Genomic DNA, 22,232 nt, shown 5'->3' on the forward strand with positions numbered 1-22,232 from the left:
ACACAGCTCCTCGTTTCAAAAACACAAAAACAATTGCCTCTTTATTGTATTTAAAACAAAAACCAAACAAAACCAATCAAAGTAACATTGGGGTGAACACAGTGAATTGATGTGGCTGACGGGCTGGCTCTGGGCAGTTCCAGGGAATATCAGATACAACAGGAGCGAGGACTAAGGAGGATATCAGAAGAGCTGCAGACCAGTTTTGAGCCCGTGCAGCTGGCCCTGGCTCCAGAGAAGGCCCTCCAGGTCGTTGCTGCCGTTGCTACAGTTGCCACTGCCAATGCCACAGGTCAGGGTCAGGGTGCTATGGAGAGGGGGGGCAGTCAGGGAAGGACGCAGGTCTAGGCTCTGGAAGGGCTAAGAGTGCTTGCCTGGGTGTCTGTGGGAAGAGCCCACCTTTCTGCTTGGCCTTACAAAGAAGAGATTAGAGCAAATCTGAGAAACTACTTCAGATGGCCTCCAGCGAGGGCTCTGCCCCCCCCTTCCTGGTGAGGAAGGGGAGAAAGAGAGCTTTTCAAGTGAAACTATGCAGAGCCCCAGTATATACACCAGATCTTGGTTGAGAGACAGAGGGGTCCTACAAGACCCCGCCCACAGGAAAACACTGAAAGTGGCTGCCTTAACAGACCTTTTTCCAAGAACCCAGAAGAACCCCAGGCTGGATCCCTCCAACTCCCAAGAGCTGGTCAAGAGGCCTGAGGCCAGGCTTGGGCGGCAGGACAAGGCTCAGCTCCTCAGCCAGGATTTCAACTTTGCTCTAGGGACATACTGTGCCCTCCGTGTCCCTGGCCCTGCTCAGAATGCTGTGGTTGCCCCCGCTTTCTGCAGGTCAAAGGACCTTCCGGGTAGATGAGGGTGACAGCTCAGAGCAAAGCCATCATCGCTCCCCTCAGGCAGGCCTATGCTTACACCACAGCTTCTGAAAAAACCTTTACAGGTGATGTAATCCCATCCCCTCCCATTACCCACCAATTTACAGCCCAGGAACCTGAGGCTCAGAGATGAAAAAGGACTTGCCCAAGGCAGAAAGCCAAGTCAGGGGTGGAGTGTGGGAGCTGGGCCAACTCAGCTTCGTTCTGGAATTAGCTCCACCAGCCCACACTTCACCCTTGATACCCTGGGGCTCATCAAGCCAGTCTTACCAAGGGGACAGGAGGTCTCTCTGGTGACGTGTGGAACCCACATACAACTACACACCACCTGGCTTCCCCAGCTGCCTCCTCCCTTCCCGTCTCTGAGAGGCCTGCTGTCTCCCAGCCTCGGACAGCCACTTCGTGGCACTGCCTTTGGCCTGGCTGGCTGCTGGCCTCTGAGTTCTATAGTCCTCTCCCCGAATGCCCAGTGCCCCTCAGCAAGGGCTGCTTGGTTCCTGCCTCCATGATGACCCCAGAGCTCCCAGGCCTGCGACACAGAGGTGAGTTTCGCAGAGAATGAAGCTGTGCGTAGGCCTTGCTACCAAGATGTCCGGACAGTGTGGGGAGGCCTACTGATGACTCTGCGCATCTTTGGACAAATCCCTTCCCCCTTGACCTTCTGGGAGTGGTGGCCCATTCAGAGAACCTGTTGAAAGCTATGGAACTCTCTCCTCCCCGAATGCGCACACACACACACACACTCACACATGGACAAACACTGGATGTGATCTGAGAAGACTGCCAAGCCAGTTCTATGTGGCTGCCTTGAGGGCTGCCCCCAGTAGGGGCTGGGGGGAGCCACTGCAAAGGCCCAGCCAGGGACTGGAACTTACACTTTACTCATTTCGGCCCTGACTGGGGAAAGCTATGTCCCCCACCCACCCTACTTTGTGTTCTGTCTGTCCTTCCCATCCATCCTCCCTCCCTCCCTCCCTCCCTCCCTCCCTCCTGCAAGAGGCAGAGAAAGGGGTGAGAAATCCTGCTGCTGTGGGCACTCACCCCATCTTGCATGTTGGAGGTTCCAGCCGCTGCTCTAGCACAGGCTGGTCCAAAAGATACATGGTCTCGTAATTCTCCACCATAAGCTCTGCTGGGTCCTCCGTCTGACCTGGCATGAGGCCTAAGGGGAAGTTGGCCCACCGCACGTCTTCTGTAGAGCAGAGGGGGCAAGAGAGGGTTGATTGCAGAGTTCTCACACCAGCGCACGGGCCTCCCTCCCCTGTCTACCCACCACGTCACTGTGCACACTCAGTACGGGCTCTGCATGCCTGGCCTCATTCCTCTCTGCGTCAGTTCTCCTGTGCTCCTCTCCCCACTTAGCACCCGCTCCACCTCTGCCACACCCCCCATACAGCCTTTAAGGCCCTTCTTCCTCTGTGTACTCTCACACACACCCCACCAACCCTTGCACCTGCACACCGTGCACAGAACTAGACACTTTTGTTCCCCTCCACTCTTCTGCCATGTCCGCACACGTGTCCCTACACCGACACAGATGATATCTTCAGACGTGGGTGTGTCACTCCATAAACCCCTCACCCTTACCGCTTTCCACACGCACATGTGTCCTGGAAAGTCTATGTGCCCTAGATTCCCACGTCACCTCCTCCCCAAACGCACAGACACCTCAGAGTATCTGTCACACCAGAGTAAATGTGTCACACCAGAGGCTTTGTTATCACGTATAATGCATTAGTGGCTGCAGGAATCTTTCCTCCAAGAGCTATGGTCAGAAGGCAAAGTGACAACACCCACGCCACTGGTCCCAGAAACCACAGCTAAGGAACCTGAGCAGTCAAGCATCTGTTTGCACAGTGAACTCCTCTCTGTAGTTAGAAAGGCTGGGATGTGCGGACAGCCACAGCCAGGTGCTGCAGCCATTGACTCCTGGGCTTCGTTGCGGCTCCACATGTAGATCTCGGTGGGTCCATCCACGTAGGTGGTAGTGGGGGTGAGCTGCGGTTCTTCCCTACTGTGGACCCTCAGATCGCCATTAGACTGGTCATCTCCACAGTTCTTATGGGATGGCGCATACAAGGACATCAAAGCAAAGACATACAGGTTCTGCATCCCACAGATGCCTGTGAAGAAGGCACTGCAGCTGTACACACGAACTCGCTGACGTGTTTGAATGCCATGCCACTTCTTAATGCCCTTGGCTTGCGAGACTCATACACCAGCTCGGGATGAACTCCCTCTCAGACACAGTATGGTCCCCCTGCCCCTAACTGCACACCCAAACAACATCCCTTCTCCAGGGAGGGGCTGTGTCACTGCACATCCCGGCCCCCACCGCCACCCAAGTAGCACAAGCATGAGGACCAAGTCCTCCGTTCAACGAACGTTCCATTTCACACCCTGCCTCCTACACGTCTCATTCACAGGCACAAAACCCAGACATCTTCACGTCACTGCATCCCCACAAGTGTAGGCGCACAGAGGAAGCAACAGCAAAGGGCAGAGGGAGAGGATTTAATGTCCTTGCCTTTCCGTGTTCCCAAACTGCAGACACTCCAGACCTGACAGCGGACTACATCAGGCAGTCCCTGCTCTTGGCTCTAGCATTTAAACACTGTCCACACAACATTATACTAAACGCCCATCCTGTCCCTACACCAGTATATCCGGCGTTTTCAAGTGAAGCCCTTCATAGTGAGCTTCTGCAAGTAGATCCGCTTTCTGGCCTCTTGCGTCTCCCTGATATCCAAAGAATTCTCCCTGTCATCATGCCCTTAACATTCTGGAGGCGCCAACCCTGCACCAGCTTTTTATGTTACCCGTACAAGCCCCTCAGGAAGGGCTGTTTCCCTGCCTGCCTACTTCCCCAGGTCTGGCTCTTTTACAGGAGGGTATCAGTGCTTCTCTTGACACCCGGCATTGCCCTGTGCGCACAAAGACACCTTTGTCCACTGGGACCCTGCCCCCAAGTCACTGACTTGACCTACCTTCCTCCCTGCCACTAACACCCGCAACCCCACCTATATCACTGCCCCATCTTCTGTAGCCTGACAGCCTTGCGCATGCTCCTTCAGGGACAGTATGGACACCCCCACCTCATCGCTATAAATGACTACATGTGCGTGTATACCCAGGTGCATGGAGAACGACTTCACGATGATCTCTTTTCACAGCCCCTTCGTCTCTCAGACACACGCACACATGGCCTGGGCCCATGGCCCTCACTCATGCCCGATATTGACAAGTACCCACAAACACAGACCTCCTTGCCCTAAGACGTTTCTCTCACTGTGTCCTGGTCTGTCTAGCACGTGCAGACACACACCCGATCACACCTCCCCAGCACTCAGAGCCTTCATGCCCCTGTCCTTCCACGCACATCCACGCAAGGGCAAAGGCTCCACCTTTCCCCTTAGTTCCTTCATCACCTCCCCTCCCTCAGGCTCCACCACACAGGCTGTGCCCCACATCGAAGTGTGGGTGCATACACACGTGCCCACACATGTGTACCAGGTCGTTTGTTCCTTTGGGGTCTCCCCGCGTTAAGGTTCCTGCTCCCCAACCTAAATGAGGGCAATCAAATGACCACCCTTGGGAGGATCAGATTCATGTTCCCCCACTTTCTTATCACACAACTGTCCTTGCTCTTTGCCAGCTTCGTCTCACTTACTCGTGTGCTCACCTCAAAAGCATGTCGCTCCTCATTCTCACTATTCTGATCTCACCTCCACTTCCTCAGACTGAATGCCCCCAGGCATTCCCTCCTTTCTCACACAGCAAAATCCTGTCTCATCACCACCCTGTGTACACATACACACGTATACACAAAAAGGACTCCTTTGTCTCTGTGCCCGGCATCACTGCACATGAGGAGCACATGCAGAATGAGACATCTACCCACCCTCTACCTCTCAATTTTCGCCTCTGCGTGGCAGCACAGGGCCCACACCCACACCATCCCCTCCAAATGTGCTGTCTGCATGAAAGAGCCAGCAGCAGGACAGCGCTCATGTCCCTGGTACTTACATGCTTTGTGCTAAGGGGCAGGGAAGCCAGCCACCAAGCACATTACTAGGCTGCCTCCAAGGCTTGCCTCACATGTGCTACCGCTTGCTACCTTGCGTTCCTTTGCTGCTTTGCATTCTTTTGTAGGATGGAGAAACGGCTCAGGAGGCAGCCTGAGAGCACAGATGGGTGGGAAGAGAGCAGGTATCAGGCTTCTTACCTGAGCTCACTTGCCACGGAGAGCCCTGCAAAGCTTCTCTTTTCTGGGCCAGGATCCTGGCACTCTCGGCACTGGGGGACGACTCCACCAGAGAGAGAATCCCCACCTCCATTCTGTCGTCGTCCTCCTCATCTTCATCGTCTTCATCATCTTCATCATCTTCATCTTCCTCTTCCTCCCACTTCCCTTGGTCAACATTCTCCTCTTCCTCCTCTTCTACGTGGTCTTCCAAGACTTCTTTCTCTTCCTTCTCATGTTCCTGGACATTGGAAAGGCTGCCCTTCTCCTCCTGCTGCTGGTCTGCTCCTGCAGGCCCGCAGACAGGGGCAGCTGGTTTGAAGCCCCAATACAGGCTATCCAGTGTGTACGCAGACTTCGCAATGGGGGAGGCCTCTGTGCCCTCCTGTGCCAGGCTGTTTTTTCCATTCTGGGTGTAGATGGAACAGATGTGCAGCAGATTCTTCTGCTCCTCATCTGGCAGGACCTGCCCCATGGCTTTGAAGATGCTGCCCCAAGGGAGGGATGGGGGAAAAAAAGATGCACAATCTCAAGTCATGACATATCCACCACTGCACACTTTGAACTTGGTCTCTGAACTTCCAGACCTGCCTCTGAAAGGCTGTGCAGCAGAGCAGACGGAACACAACAGCATAAGCATGGATCCCAAACAAGCTCTGGGATTCATCTCTGTGGCTCACTTCCATTCTCAGTAAAATGGGGACAATAATGGCACCGAACAGAATGCCTGGCACATAGTGGCCGTGCAATAAATGATAGCTCATGTTGACCTGTACTGAAACACTATGTAAGATACACAAATGAGACAATAAGTCTACAGGGCTGGACATGAGAAAGGCAGATTCTCTGGCCCAGCTAAGCAGCCTGTCCTGAGCTTCAAAGACATGCCTAGAAGCATGCTGAGCTCCTTCTGAGTGGAACACAAGTGTGATCCCTCTCTGGGAACAACTACAGCCCAGCCTGGGATGGATAAAGAGAAAAAAAAGCAGCAGTTGACAAGACAACGGAGGATGTAGGAAGGATGTCAGGTGAGCACTGAGAACCTTGGACACTACCGGAGCTGGGGGAGGAAGAAAGCACAAGGATGGTAGGAGAGATTGAGGGAGGTCTTGGTGTGGAGACAAGAGCGAGCACAACATGCTGTGAACGTGCACTGAGACAAGCCTGGCTCCAGGGGGAGGGCTGTGCTCAGGAGCTGTGGGAAGAACAGGCTGCAAAGGTTCAGTGTGTGTGTTGGGTGGAAGGGTCACCGGGTGACTGAACACAGGTACAAGGCGCACCTCTGAAGATGGCCATGGTGCCCGTGTGGAGGATGGCCATGTGCAGGGTGGCCTGGATGTGGCAGCCTGGGGGCAGGGAGACCAGGGAGAGTTGACAAGGGCCAACCTAAGGCCTGGGCAGTGGAAACGGGAGGGAGAGAAACTGTGACACAGGGCAGCGCTGGATGAGCAGAGGGCAGGGGTCCCGCAGAGTTAAAGATGAGGACACGGTGGTTCACACAAAAGACGGTGCTCGCAGCAAAACCACCAACAGATACAGACCCCCGGGAAGGGAGAGGGTGAGCACACCCTGCAGAACCTCGTGTAGAACCAGGCACCTAGCAGCCACCTGCTCACTGATGGAGGAAGAGTGGGGCAGACAGATGGACGGTTTCTTCCAGGTGTATCAACTTTGACCTGTGGGCCATTCCTGGAGGGGTCATATGTTCTGAGGGGGCTGTTTGCTCTCTGCACCCTACAGGCAGACTGGCCACATTCGAGTGACCCCTGGTCACTGGTCATGGGGAGCAGGGCTGGGGGCTAGTGACTCTACTGGCAGACTGGGGCACCTTCCCTGCAGGGCTATTTCATATGCCAACAGGACACTGGCTCGCATTGCACTGATATTGGCTGGCTGGGGGAAGCTGTTGAAAAGCTTCCAGCTTTATTAGAGGAAAAGCCAGAGAGAAACTCTCTTCCCTCTCACTGTGGTCCATTAGTATGATTGATAATAAATATTCCTAGGCACCTGATATTGGCAAGATGTGGTATCACCACTGTTTATTATTGCCCACCCTCTACCTTGAGCTGTCTAGTCTGCCCACTGAGGTGCAGGGGTGATATGAATCTTAAAATGCACCTCCGTCCTCGTGTTTGTCGGGTCACAGGTGAGGTTCATGAATAGAAGGTGCATTTTGCACTCATAAGACCTGTGCCCAAATCCCTGTCCCACCCACCACCAATCCATGTGACTTTTGGATAGCTTGCTTTGCTCTTCAGAGCCTCAATATCTTTCTTATCTGTCAAATAGGGGTATTATTCCTCTGTCTTCAAAGACGGCTGTGTCAAATGAAGTAACTTCTACTGAAAACACAGCACCACACCTGACATTTAATTGCCTGCGCTAGCTTTTATTTTTTCCTCCGGGGAAAAGAAAAGCCACATTTTGTACTTGCTACTACTAGTAACACATGCTTTTGGCAATAGTGCCATCTAGTGGAATGCTGTAGAAAGAGCACAAGAGTAAGGACAATATCTGCATTTTGACCTCAGCTCTGACTTGCTGAACTTGCTATTGACTTGAAGCACAATACATCCCGTTTCCCAATTTCTGTAATGGGGTGATTCAAACTAGAGTCACCAATCCTCTGGGAAAAGCAGGATCTGTGCACAAGAAATCGTATCCAAGTGAGCCACTGTTAATGCTGGCATGTGTCGCATCCCTCTGGTATGCTTGGGCTGGGAGATCTCTGTGCTCCAGACTTCTCCAAGACCAGCAGCTTCCACTCTGCAGGCACTCAGGATTGGAAAATACCTTGAAGGCCACCTATCCAAACCTCTCCATTCACACACTCATATGCTGCTCTTTTCACTCTCCCCCCGTAACATACACACACCGTGTTCTTCTGCCTTGGAAACATCCTTTATTCCTTGCAGAGTTCTAATTGCTGCAATGCCTCGTCTGTAATGCTTTCCTGACTCCTCCAGGCCTTTTTTTGGTTCTCCTCCCAGTTTCCCACCCATCCACATCACTTCCGGTGCAGAGCACACACGTCTGGAGATTTGGGTATTTGGTTCAGTCCCATCTCCTGCAGGGCTCGCCCTGGCTGACATTGTCTGTGAGGCTACTTTTTTCTCTAATAGCTACTACCATACCCCAAAGGCATCATGGCTCAAGAAAGACTTTCTGACTGTATGGGAGGCATCAGGGGACGAAAAGGGTCTTGGCATCCAGCCTGCCCCTTCTTTCATTTCCCAGGCACGGAGTTAGCTCCCATCAAAGACAGCACTGCTGGCAACAAGACGGCTGAGTATAGTTTAGTTCACAAACTTTCAATTAGATGTGTTCGGAGCCTGGTTGTGGGTGGTGTGCTGGGGCACAGATGGCTAATGCAGAGCCCTTGCCCTTGCAAAGCTTAGTCTGACAGAAGGAAAGAGACACTAGGGGAAGGAGGCACTGTAACGTAAGATCTCAGGTTTGGGAAGCAGTTCAGAGTCAACACAACCGGGTAGGTGGTGCCGGCACCAAGGGAGATCGGGACCCAAGCGGGAAGACCACTTAGGGCAGGGGTGTGAAACTCATTTTCACCGGGGGCCACATCAGCCTCATGGCTGCCTTCAAAGGGCCGAATGTAGAGCTACTTGGCCAAGTTAAGAAGTAGTTACATTTATAGTCCTAAAAGTACATTCGGCCCTTTGAAGGCAACCACGAGGCTGATGTGGCCCCCAGTGAAAATGAGTTCGACACCCCTGACTTAGGGGTTGGCACGGAGAGTAAGATGATCAATGCTATTTTGGACACACCGGATTCTCTGGGCCATCCAAAGGGAGACATCTGACGTGCTTTCAAATATAGGACATTGAATCTTGGGGGAAAGGTCTGGCCTAGACAAAGAGATTTGGGCCTTGGCATTTTATAGGAACTGGTAAAAAAAGCATGGGCATTTCAAGGAGAGAGCAATAAACAGCATCAATGCTGTACACACAGTGATGGACCAGGGCCCCTTGGGTTTGCTAATTAGATCCAAGAAGCTCTGGGGGTGAACGCCAAATTGTGGCAGGTTAAGGAGTAAGAGGGTAGTGAGAAAATCGAGATGGTTGAGTGCAGATTTTCTTTTTGAGATGCTCTGATGGGATAGGAAGCAGGACAAGCCGGTGCTAGCCCAACAGAGGGATGCAGGGTCAAAGCAGGTGTTGCTTGTGTTGTTGTAATTGTAGCTTTAAGATGAGAAACACTCAGGCACATTCATAGGTTGAAAAACAAGAGCCAGTGGCACCAAGGGAGAGGCCCCAGCGATGCTGGCAGAGGTGGCTGCAGAGCACAGGAGGTGGCGAGGCTCTGAGTGGGGAAAAGGCCAGCTCACCCTGAAACTGGCGAGTGGCTCAAGTGTAGCTGCAGATCAGTTCATGAGGACTGGACCTTGAGTGGAGGGGGCCCTGCTGGACGCCTCCATGTGCTTGAGGAAGCTAGGGTGAAAGGTGAAAGGGGGAGGGGCTTTAAGATGAGTGGTAAGGGTTTAGAACAGTTGGGAAACAGGAAAATGGGCAAAAAACAAGGAAAAGTTCAGATAAGCAGAACCGGGGCCTGGCCCGAGATTAGTGGCAGCCATCTGCAGGGCTCAGTGCTTTTCTTCAGCAGACTTCAGCTCCCCGCACTGAAGAGTGGGGGGAGCAGAATGGGGATCAATCCCAGCTCAGGGGTTTGCAAGTCAGATGTGCCAAAGGATGAGCAGAGCTGAGGGTACTGATGAGCAGCTAAAGCGATCAACCACAGGTGTGAGGGGAAGCAGGGCTGAGGGAGGTAGGGAGGGCAGGGATGGAGATCTGGATGTGCGCAATGAGCAGATGCCATGGGATACAAGGGTGAAGACTGGAAGGACAAGAGGTGCTGGTCACTTGAATACGATGCTGGCACGTCAGCTTTGAGAGATGGAACAGCTCTGAGTGATGGAAATGGCTCAGTGAGTGTCATGGAGAATGGAAGGTCCCTGGAGTGGAGGAGCTGCAGAGTGTCAGATGGGTCACTCCAACGAAACAGACACTGCTCCAAAAAGCAGGAAGAGAACTGGGTGCCAAAGGCTGCCATGAGCATGAGGGAAGTGGCTCAGGGTGAGGAGGTGACAAAGGAAATGGAAGGGAGACAACCACAGGTCATTACGGGAACCAGAGCAATATTCAGACCGACCAGTGCCCAGGGTGGATTGGGTAAAGGGGAATCACGTGAGGTGGGGTTACCATGTTAGGCTGGGGAGGAGTCAGAAAGATCTTTGAATAGCAGGCTAAGAAGCCCAGAGATCAGGAAGGCAATATAGAGCCACTGAAAGTTGCAGAGCATGTATGACAGGGATACTAGGGGACAGTATTGGGCTGAGAGACAGATCCCTGCGCTCAATAATCAGCAGCAGCTACCATTTACTGTGCACCTCCTCTGTACAGGGCACCGCGCTAAACACTCTAAGGGCGTTGTCTCACCCATTCTCATACTGGACTCGGTTCTCCCATCAGTTAGTAGGAGGGAGACGGGACTAGTCTAACTTTGCCACTGCAGGGCTGTGTGGCCCTAAGGCCTGCCGTGCCTCACCCTCTTAACAGAAGGAATTCAGGAGACTTACAGCTGAAGGAGATGGGGGCTGGCCCAGCAGGGTGAGGCCAAGCAGGACTCAACCAACCGGGGCCAGTCAAGGGAGGCAGAGCAGTTGAAGAGCCTCCAGCTTTTCCTTGCTTCCCACTGGACTGCAGAAAACCGGCGGGCATTCCGTCCTGAGAGAGAAGAGAGCGTCTGAGGAGAAGGAACCAGTAACCGTCGCCCGCACCCAACCTTGTACTTTGAAACACTGGACGCTGTCCCTCCCCACCCCGCCCCCAGACTCCCCACTCTATACCCCCCAATTGCTCGAAGCACTGTGGAAGCACTCTGTCTTCAGCTCAGTGTAGTCACCTCTGAGAAGAAAAAGGCAGAGGGGGATTTGCACGCTGCTGCCGCAGGGCCCCCCTCGGCAAACCTAACCCTCTAACAAGGGCTGTGTCCACCTGGTGCTATTCAGCCGCGCTGAGAACAGTGGGCAGATGCTCTCGTTTCGGCTGTGTGAGGCCCTGAGGCTAGGGCTGGTCTCCCTCACCAGCCTTGGTGTTGGCCACGATCAGTTCAACGGTCCATCTCAGGATGTAGGTGGCCCGGATCCCATTGCTCCCCAAGGCTGACAGCTCAGAGAACATCTTCTCCAGCAGGGCGTGCGTGAAGGCCTCGGAGTGCAGGCCCCTGAGCAGGGGCTGCCAGAATTGAGAGAACGGCTTTGGTACCACGATATCATCGAAGTCCATGTTTTCTGGTTGTTAAGGACCATGTGTTGAAAGAGAAAGAGCAGGTGGTGGGTTACAAAGGGAGACAGGGAAGGAGAGGACAAGTGAAGAACGGGAAGGAGGAATGGAGGGAAGAAGGGAGGAAGGAAGGGAAGGAGAGAGAGAGAAGAGGAGAGAGATGGAAAGAGAGAGAACCCACCACCAACAAAAACCAGAGTTGCCGTCAGAGAACCGGAGGAAACAGGAGAGCAGAACAACAGGAGGAGAAACAACTTAGTATCCGCCATCAAACAGTTCACTCAAAACAGTGGAAGAAGAAAAGAGCTCTGGTTCTAGCTTCAGCTCTCAATAACTCACTGTGTGACTCTGGGTCAGTACCTTCCCCTTTCTGGACCTCAGTCTGCCCATCTGTAACATGACGACATTGAACCAGATGACCTCACAAGGCCCTTCCAGTTCTGCTGTCCTAGCTCTCTAGCAAGTGGCTGAATCACAATTAGCATGGCACAGTAATAGCATTAGACTTCCCCCAACCCCACCGCAGCCCACCCAATTCCAGGCCCCCTAAGGAAAGCCCAGTAAGGGCTTATCAGTGAGGTTACCTGTTCTTCTCAGCCCAGTGGGGCTTCCAGAGGCTGTGGAATGGCAGCACACAGCCCTTCCCCCGAGCCCAGGCCCACCCAGCCCACCCCTGGTGTTCTTGCCTCCAAAACACACTGCCCTAGGCAGCAGTGAGCCCCCAAGACCCTACCTTCATACTCTATCTGCAAAGCTGCCAACTGCTCAAATGTGGGGATGAGGAAGCCATCATCCAGGAAAGCATCTAGCACAATGCCCCTGGGGAAAGACGACGCTCAATTAAACACGCTGAAGCAGGCAGGAGACCCTCTCCTACTCCCCTACCCATTCCCAAATCAGAGAATGCCTCTGGCTCAAGTGGCCAAAGCAGCGTGGCGGGGAAAGTGGACAGCCGACAGTTGGATCTCAGGCCTCAGCCTCCTGGGGAAAGGGCTGGGCCGGAGACCAGGACCAGTGGGTTCTGATAAGCACTGACCAAGCGCATGCGGACCCAGGGCCCGTAATGAGGGCAGCAGTGACTGAACAGGCCGAAAGCACAGATGGAGAAAAGTCACAGGTCCGCAGAGGAGTTAAACGTCTGGAGTCAGCGGGCTAAGGGATTTTGGACTTCAGTTCCCGCTAAGACTGTTTCTCTGGACAGTCCTCCAGTCTCCTATCCCTCCTCTTCCCCTCACTTGCTCTCTTTCAGATCCCAGAAGCAGAAGCTTTGGGGACTCAATTGCTGGACTGAATATGACCCTTGATCCTAAGGACCCGAAGAACCCAGAACTGAGTTATAGGGATTGAAAGTGTAGGCTACAGGAGTGATTCCCCACCCCCGTCTAGCTCAAACCGGAACCAGCAACAGCCAGCTCTCTCCTCCAGAGCCAGCACTTCCCCCAGAGGCTCTTGCAGCTGAAGAGGCCTAGTGGAGACACCAGTTCCCAGGATATTTCAATGCACGGGGACTTGTCATGCTCAGATCCCACTGTCCACCAGGCTACAGAGGGAAAGAAGTTGTCTATGCTTCCATCAATCTCCCCAGGATCCAGGAAGAGCACTGGAAGAAGCCAGTCAGCTGCCTGCTGAGCACGACCAGGCAGACACTACTGTACAGGGGGGCACACGAGCAGCTTTCCCCGCTGCTGAGAGGGCCACTGCCCATGCCTTTGCTGAAGGCTGCAGCCAAGAAGCCTAGTCTGGGCACACACTGAGAAAACGCCTTTGAACCTAGTGGTATCCCGGAAGTGAGGAAGATAGGCTGTCACCCAGGCCCACTCTGCCACCTACACACCACGGCCCTCCACTCTCTGCTGCGTCACAGCTCCATTCCTGTCTGTAGCTGGGAAGGCCCAGCATTGCCTCCACAGATGCTCAGTGGAATGTTCCCCAAAGTCCTTTCCTGCTGAATTTAGGTAGCAAGCCCCCAAGAGCTAGGGAGGAGAGGAATAAGACAGACCTTGTTTGTCTGCCCTGGATTGAATTGAGCACGTTTTGGTGGGGGGGGAAGAAGGGTCGTGGCCATACTGAGCGGGGAGGGACTTAAGTCTTTGGAGGAGTCAGACCCTGGGAAGGCCCCAGCCTCGATTGTCCAGGGGATGCTGATACTCTCCAACTGAATTTCAAAAGGAAAGACCAGCAGTGCCCACCAAGTACCTCTCACTTCAAACTTGAACAAGGCCCAGGCAGTGAAGGGATAAGGGTTAAGGGCTTCTCCTAGTTGCCAGAGCTCCACATACCACTGGGCAGAGAGGAGCAACTCCGGCTAGTGCACAGATGACAGCAGACACCCTGCCAGCAGACACCATTTGCATGATTCACACTACGCCAACCCCAACCTAGTAGCTGGCAGGACCCAAGGAAAAGGGTCATGCAGAATGTAGGCCCCCCCTCCCCCCCGCCCTGTGAGGGGATCAGAATCATCCCGAGATTTCCGGCAGCAGAGGCTGGTAAGCTGGGATACAGACACTGATTTCAGGGAGGTTGCCATGCTCTACCCTAGAGGGTAGGCAGCCCCTGGTGACTTAGTTACGCACCTGTTCTCCCATGTAATGCCCTTGAGGTCTGCCAGGATCCTGTTTATAGGTGGAGACAGCTGATTCCACACCTTAATGGCCTGAGGTAAATACCTAAATTTTTCCAGCACCTGCCAGCAAAAAGGGTCCCATCAGCAGGCTGGCTTGGCCAGGCAACCTGCCCCTACCCCTCCGGGATCCCTTCCCATGGGACCTCTCAGCTCCTTCCTTAAGGGGATAGAGCAGGACAAGCAGAGGAGGGCCCACCACTCCCCTCTGGGACCTGAAACTAAACATATCCTGGTCCTCAAATGCCAGATGTTCTCCTCTTCCTCCTCCTCCTCCCACCCCTGAATTCCCTGTGACTCCCAATCACCAGATACCCTAATACTGAGTTATCCACTCGGGGCATTTGGTTGAAGATGGACAGAGACCCTTGGGGCAAAGGGCGAGGGGAAGCGATAGATTATGGAAGAAAGGAAATATGGAGACTCAAGTCCTAATCCTAGTTCCACCACTAACTGCATATGTGACCCTGGGCCAGTCCACTTGCCCATGGCTTCAATTTCTTCATCTGTGAAATGGAAGGGTTGAGCTAAATCATTTCTAAGCTATCTCCCTTCCTGCTAAAAATGGAACCCCTCAAGCTCACCCGGCAAGTTCTTTGGGCGCCACCTGCTGAACAGCTGCAGTACTGCAGGACTACGCAACCACTTCTGCCCCGTTGTTCCCTACCACTGATGAGGCACAAACTTCCATCATCTGCTCCCTTCCATCAGTGTGGAGAATCAGCCAATTGGACTCAGCTCCTCTTGTCTCCTTCCTGTTGCCCTCCCTCTCTCTTAGCGAGAAGTTCCCTCAAGCTTTGCCACTTTTCTTTCAAATTCCTTCTGAGGACTTCCCTCAGGTAGCCGGCAAAAGGGAAGAAATGGCTGGGGCCAAGTCAAGGGCACTTTCTTACCTTAAACTGCTCCTCTTCATAGGATATCAGTAGTTCTCGGGCTCTTTCTGAAAACCAAAGAGGGAAACAGATAGGGCAGCCAGACTAGCCCCTTCTACTGATGGAATTCTGGGCCCCTCTCACCTCATTTCTTGAGTAACTAGAATTCTTGCCTCTCCTACTTCACATGGCTTAAGGAGATGGTTTGTGACAGTAATTCTTTTAAGTGAAGACTCACCACAACCCCAAAGGAAAGGCTGAGCAATGAAAATAAGCAGTGTCAACCCTAAGCCTGAGAGGGGCTCACAGGCCCCTCTCTGCCCACCCCCAATGACACCTACCATACAGCTCTTTATTTCTCCGAGCCGTTTCCAAAAGTGCATCCATCTCTTTGTCAGCTTGGCTGTCTCCCCCAGCCCTGAGAGCCACCTCTGCACCTTTCTCCTCATCCTCAGGCTTTGGTTTCTCGTCTGTGATGGCCTCAAGAGAGTTCTTTAATTCCTCCTGGCTGTCTTCATCTGCCTCTTCCTTGTCGTCCTCCAGGTCCCATGCCTCTCTCAGGCTGTTCTCCAGTTGGCGGCACCAGTAGGTCTTCTGGAGCCATTTCAGGACAAAATAGCAACCTAAAGGAGGGCGGGAAGGCAGGCAGTGCCACAGGGGCAGCCACAGGGGAGCAGCTCCTAGCAGGCTGCTAGCCTCATCTTGCAAGCACTATGGGAAGGCCTGAGAGAAGAGGCTTGGCTCCAAGAAGGCATAAATCTCAAATATCCAGAAGTAGCCCCCCTTGCTCGGGGTTATTTGCTTTCTCCTGCTTACTAGCACCTTTCCTAGAAAAAAACTAACACCAGACTTGCAGACGGGATGCCAAAAATGGCACAGGACTGGCAAGTGGGAGAACAGGGATAGTCCCACTAGCTGGTTACAAGGCCTTGGCCAAGTCTCTTCTCTTTTTCTAGATGTCAGTTTCCCCAGTATGAAGGGGCTAGGCTGAATCGGGGGTTCTTAGTTGGAATGGGGTGTCCACAGCACCTCTGGGTTCATGACATTCGATGACTCACACCTCTCAACCCACTCCCACTCACCTCCTCCTCAGGCACAACACTTAAGGAGATGCCCAAAAAACGCCTTAACTGAGAGCAGAACAGTGCCCTGCCAAGCCATATTGGAGTCTAAAGCAAAAGGAGAAGTTGTGGTGTTCAATAATACTAATCCTGTCTTCATTTAAAAATTTTGGGATTTTATTCATTGTGGGTTTTTCCAAATTAAAATGTTATCTACTGTGATTACTGAGCTTAAAAAAAATTATATATACATATATATACACGTATATATACATATACACACATATATACCTATATATACATATACACACATATATACCTATATATGTGTGTATATGTATGCATACACGTATATACACGTATATATACATATGTGTGTATATATGCGTATATATACGTATATGTGTGTATATATGCGTATATATACGTATATGTGTGTGTATACGTATATATACATATATATGTGTGTGTGTATATATACGTATATATATGTGTATATATATATATGTATATTTAAAGACTTTATTTACTTTTTACAGTGAGGGGAAAGGAGAGAGAGAGGGAGAGAAACATGGATGTGTGTGGTTGCCTCTCACGCCCCCCTACTAGGGACCTGGCCTGCAACCCAGGCATGTGCCCTGACTGGGAATCAAACCAGCGACTCTGGTTCGCAGGCTGGTGCTCAACCCACTGAGCCACCCCAGCCAGGGCTGATTACTGAGCTTTTGACACCCCCTTCAAGTTTGTGCCCAAGACGAGGACCTCACTTGCCTCACCATAGTCCTGGCTCTGACCCCACGTGAAGATGCTCCTCCCTCTCCCCAGGGTGTCACCGAGCCCTGGCCCCTAGGCTTAATTGTGATAGATATACACCTTGGGGACTCACCTCTACGGCAGTCATTTATATGGGGCATTTTCTTGTGGGTCAGCTGATGGCGAAGTTCAACAATCCAATCTGGAATGTTCACCTGATTGTAGAGGAGGGTGTGCGTGCCGAAATTAGAAACCAGTCAAGCTGGAGGGGAGCACAGACATGAACAAGCCTGGCCTCCCCCCATTTTACAGATGAAGAAATTGAGGTCCTGAGAGGAGGTTTTAGTCTTTGTGGCAGAGCCAAGATGAGAAACCAGGTCTCCTGATTCTTTTTACTGCTCTGAGGAGGTAATCTTGAAAATCAGCAAAGACAGTTGCCTCCCCTCGACCACCAAGCACATTCCTCCAAGAGATTCCTACAAGCGAGCATTAACAATACCAATCCCTCTCCCTGGGTACCTTGTACCCCTCCTTCCCTCCCTCCCTCCCTTCCTCCCTTCCTCCCTCATTCCTTCCCTCCCTCCCTCTCCCTCTCTCCCTCCCTTCCCTCCCTCCCTCCTTCCCTCCCTCTCCCTCCCTCCCTCTCTCCCTCCCTCCCTCCCTCTGTCCTACACTCCCTCCAGGAAGCTGTACCTGATGGCTGAGAACCCTCATGCCCTCTACACACCTCGCACACCAGGGCAGCAATGCCTGGCATTTCCATGCTGCTTGGCTGAACTTGTCTCCTCCAGCAAACTGTCAACTCCGAGAGGGCAGGCGCTGTGACTGCCACCTCTCTCCTGTCCCCACCCAGTAATGCATTCCATTTGGGTACCTTAGCTTCACTGGGCTACTTCCCAGCAAGCTGGGAAGGCCAAGCCCATTGAAGATAGCAGGCATAAACAAGGGAGGAAGTCTCCTTGCTTCAAGCTAGAGGCTGAGGCTCTGGGGTTCTCACTGGGCTTGGCTCGTAGAGATGGGATGAGGCAGCCTGGCTGGGTGCCCACATGACCCAATGCTCCATTGAGTGAGCCCTCTTGGGGAAAGAGAATTGACCATGACCACTTTGTCATACATACCTCCTGAGCCAGGCACTTGAGGGGGAGCCTGGCAGACTTTGTCTTCCTCTCTGAGATAAGATTCACAAACCTGGGGTTGGGGGAGAAATGAGTGGCACAGCCCAAGTAACTGTTTTACTCAAACCAGTGGGGCTTCAAAAGCCCTCGCTGATTTCCTGACACCTTGCATTTCCACAACCTGTCCACTGACTGTTCTGTCCCGTTCCTATGGTTAGTGTCGGCACAGCAGGGATGGCTCCATCCAGTCCAGCACTTACCGAGAGTCTGCCCTGTACTGAAGCCATACAGGTGAATAAGACACTGCTTTGGCTTTGAAGAGCTCAGTGTAGGATAAACAGTCACGACATAAAACAGCATATTATACTAGAACATAGTATGTTATAAATGCTAGAACCGAGGATGATATCACATGATATGGAGAAGGTAAGAAGAGCTAGGAAGAACCCTGAGGCAGACAAGAGACAAGGGGAATAGGATGAGATGAGCAAAATCTCTGACAGATGAGAAAACTCAGTAGCGCCCTTTTTCCCGATGTGCATGAGACAGCTAGAACCCCTCTGAGGCACTTTGTAAGCCTGGAACTCTCAGCCCATGTCTCCACTCCCACAACTCAGCCACTGTTCGGAGAAGGGGAAAAGGGTAGTGCTAGGTGTACACTGGGGTAGGGTTGGAAAATCCACATGTAATCATGGGACAGGGGCACTGGACCACTCAGAAAAGTTTCTCCGGGTGAAAGAGTTAAAGCAGGGAGAAAGAAATCAACCTGCCAAAGCTGGAAGAGACCCACAGCGATCACTTGGTGTGAACTGCCCCCCACCCCGCAGTCTAAGAAAAAGAAGGCAAGAAAAATGGAAGAGAGAAGGCTCTCAGGTGAAGAAAAAGAGGAACGTATGTTGACAGGGTATAACAAACCTGTCATGTCAAGGAATCCCAGGGTGACCCATACACAGGGACACGTAGGGCTTTTTCCTTTGGGTACCACCTGAAGCCAAGATTTGTTTATTGTATGCTACCTCTCCACCCCACCCCTCCCCCCAAACCACCCTCCGCCCGTACCCATGTAGGTCTTACCTGACCAATGCCATGCCATAGAGCAGTCTAAGTTCATCAGTGCCCAAGCCACCAGTTACATCCAAGAGCTTACAGCGTACGAGGTCAGCAGTAGAAGCCACTGCCAGGGGTAGTTCGTTGCCTAACCTAAAGGGCCACAGTCCAGCACCATCATAAAGATCCCTTACACTAGTTCACCCTCCACCTCAGAACGTGGCTTGCTTTAGGCTATTCCAAACACAGTGGTGTGAAAAGTAGGTTTATAGTTGTGAGTACACAAAACACAGTTTATTCTTGTATTATTACTTCTTAATTATTGTGTTTATTTGTATTACAACTGTATACCTACTTTTTCCAATCTCTGTATATACTGGCTCAAGTATACAGGAGTGGACACGAATCAAAGCGGTGGAAAGAGGAACGGTAACGTCCCTGGGATCCAATAGTATACAGGGAATGAGAGGTTGGCTAGGATACACAGAGGACATCTAACTGCTATTCAATCAACGAACAGTTCAGCATGGACACATCCCTTTCTTTCACCTTAAACCTTCAATTCATTTTGCTAGAGAAGACCCTTGTTCCTTCAGAATACTATCCCTTGTCTGCTCCCAAATCAATCTGACCAACCGGACTGAGGCGCTGCATTGAAACATGGCTTTGCAGGCAACCTCCTCCCGAACCTCTCTAAATTCAAATCAGGAATCCACCCTAGGATGCTAACTCCTTAAGCCCTGGCTCAGCCACACTGGTCCCTCTGACATCCTCCTCAAAATGGGAGAAGTTAAGGGTAAAAGCTTACAGATTTAACAAGAGGGTTGCTGAGGCACACCCTCTTTCTTTCCACAAACAGAATTAGGGCCAGAGCTTGGCTGCGACTTTCCCTCATAGACCTGAGAGAAGCAACGCCCAAACCACTCTGAGGGGTACCAGCGGCAATTTGGGAGCATGACTGCAGAATAAAGCCTTATAGGATTCCCAAAGGAAGGCGTGACCAGCACACAGGCAGGAGGGCTGAGCTGATTGCCTTACCTGCTCCTCCACGCTGTGATGCGGTTCAGCGCGTACCGCTGCAATTTATGGTCATCACAGAATAGGTACACCGTCACCTGATCCCACTCGGCCTTACTGAGCCAGGCGACTACGATGCGCTGGGCCCAGAGGGGCGACAGATTTTTCTCTTTGACGCCCTTCCCGCACCACGCAGTCCACACGCGATCCATCCCCCAAGAACCCAGACCTGACCTGACCCAGGAGTCCCACCACACAATCAGCTAGACACCAAGCCTGGCGTCACAGCACTCGGCAGAGGCTCCAGCTCAACGTGCTAGACTCACTCCAAACCGCCACCGCGCCAGCAGCCAATGGGAGAGTGTGACCCCGACGCAAGCCCGCCTCCCACCCTCAGCACAACAAATCGGAACTGAAGAGCTGGGGACCGTAGGAAGCACAAGTTGAAGATGTGGCTTTGTCAGCCGGAAGTGTTCTCTTCTCAAAACAACTCTACCAGCTACAAGCTTTGGGCCTCAAGGTTCCGCTAAATTCCTGATTGCTAACGAGTCTCTGTTAGGGATCTGGAGAGATATTGTCTGGAGTACAGCAGAATTTTAGCTTGCGCCCCCTGGCGGACAAGGGAGGGATTGTGGTTATCCCTCGTACTAGTAAGGCACTTAACGTTTTCCTTGCCGCCAATCAGCACCTGACCCAGTAGAACATTAAGGACACTGAAACAGGACTACAGAGCAAAATATCTAATATCTAAACATCTAAAGTTGGGTTGAGAAATCTGCTGAGCCTTCACATCTGTACAACGCAGGGCTAAGAATGGGTGATCTCTCGGTTCTCTTCCATAGCTGAAAATTATAGGGAGTTTACCCTGCCAGCTTCCCACTGCTATGTTGGCTTCACCATCCACAAAGGTACGTTTCATTTTTCTGAATAATTCATTGGAATTCTGAGGTTCTTGGAGGAAAGCAAATTTATGAACCCCTTCTGATTGTACAGGTTGGTTAAAATGTGTTCAGGACTCCACGCCAGTCCTCACAGAAGTCATTTTCCAATCTAATACTGGAGACAGAAGTGTTGCTAGCAATCTGAAGATCACCGCTGTGAGTAGGCTCTTTTTTTTTTCACTTTGCGGCAACAAATTCCAATCCATTTCCCATATATGCTTCTTTCTCCAGCCTGCTTCTCCTAAGATGTATTCTGCCCATGGTTCGTGAATGGCAGTTACTGTGTCCTGAGCAGCCATGCCAATCAGTTGGCCAGGTATCTGCTAGAAACCAGATGCCCTTTCACCTTCAGGGTCTCACAGTTCTGGAAGTCAGAAGTCCAAAATCAGTTTTATTTGGCTGAAATCAAGGTGCTGGCAGAGCTATAGTCCGTCTAGTTGCTCTAGGGGAGAATCCATTCCTTGTCTTTTCCAGCTTCTGGTAGCTACTGGAATTCCTTGGCTTATAGCTATATCACTCCAGTGTTCAAGGTCGACATCTTCAAATGTCTCTCTGTTCTGCTTTCACCTTTTGTCTGTGTTTGTAAGATTTCCCTCTGCCTCCCTCTAGTACATGTAGTCGCATTTAGGGCCCACCTGAATAATCCAGGATAATCTCCCCATTTCAAGATTGTTAATTTGGTTATGTCTGAAATTAGATGTACTATTAAATATATGTTACCTAATAAGGTAGTATTATTTTTAAAATTTATTTATTTTACCATATAAAGTAACATTCACAGGTTCTGGGGATTATGATGTGGATGCCTGATTTGGGGGTGGGAGGAGTGATTTCTTCAGCCTGCTACAGACACATGCTCAAGAATCCAAAGAATCCGTAAGCACGCGGTGCTGCAGAATACCTTCAGCTGTACCAGTGGACTTGAATTCAACAGGCACTCTCCAAGCCTAAACCATTGCCTATGAAATCTTGAAGTTGGTTACATTTGTCTTCAAGCTACTGCTTCCCCTTATTTGTTTCACCATCCGCCTCCCTCTAACTCCTCAGCCCCACTTGATGCATCCTGCTTACCTAAGGCAGTCCTGAGGCCCCTCTGCAGACATACCTAGATGTTGATGCCCTTCAAGTCTCCACCTCTGGTCCTAATCTTTGGAGCTCCACATCCATTTAATCATCTGCCTGCTGCACTCAATAGCAATCTGTTCAAAAATAAAATACTTTCCCGATAAATCTGAACCCCCTCCCATACCCTTTGACCCCAGTAGATGGCAACACTATCCACATAGTCATACAAACTTCAATCTCTGAACTCAACAGCTGGGTCTTGAATTCTGGCTTTACCACTAACTCTATGTGTAAACTTGAAAAAGTTATTTTTATCTCAAAATA

General features: G+C 51.6%; 1 protein-coding gene across 3 annotated transcripts; it reads right to left on the minus strand.

The window, feature by feature from the left end:
- Positions 1–10: 10 nt before the first annotated feature.
- On the minus strand, positions 11–20,253 carry LAS1L (LAS1 like ribosome biogenesis factor). 3 transcript variants are annotated; one of them, XM_024555321.4, is made up of 14 exons: positions 19,924–20,161; positions 18,913–19,038; positions 17,842–17,911; positions 16,857–16,938; positions 15,251–15,532; positions 14,931–14,977; positions 13,991–14,100; positions 12,148–12,233; positions 11,754–11,804; positions 11,216–11,422; positions 10,709–10,856; positions 5,101–5,606; positions 1,917–2,067; positions 11–307 (listed from the first exon to the last, which is right to left on the minus strand). In XM_024555321.4, the coding sequence occupies exons 1-14, from the start codon at positions 20,112–20,114 to the stop codon at positions 184–186; spliced, it is 2,181 nt and encodes a 726-aa protein (XP_024411089.2). In that variant the 5' UTR covers positions 20,115–20,161; the 3' UTR covers positions 11–183. The 3 variants fall into 3 exon arrangements, with proteins under 3 accessions (XP_024411089.2, XP_024411086.2, XP_053773259.1); XM_024555318.3 differs by lacking the exon at positions 11,754–11,804 and having other exon boundaries at positions 19,924–20,253; XM_053917284.2 differs by lacking the exons at positions 11–307; positions 1,917–2,067; positions 5,101–5,606 and adding an exon at positions 7,719–7,893.
- Positions 20,254–22,232: the final 1,979 nt, after the last annotated feature.

Source organism: Desmodus rotundus, chromosome X (assembly GCF_022682495.2).
Source record: "Desmodus rotundus isolate HL8 chromosome X, HLdesRot8A.1, whole genome shotgun sequence".
Lineage (NCBI taxonomy): Eukaryota > Metazoa > Chordata > Mammalia > Chiroptera > Phyllostomidae > Desmodus > Desmodus rotundus.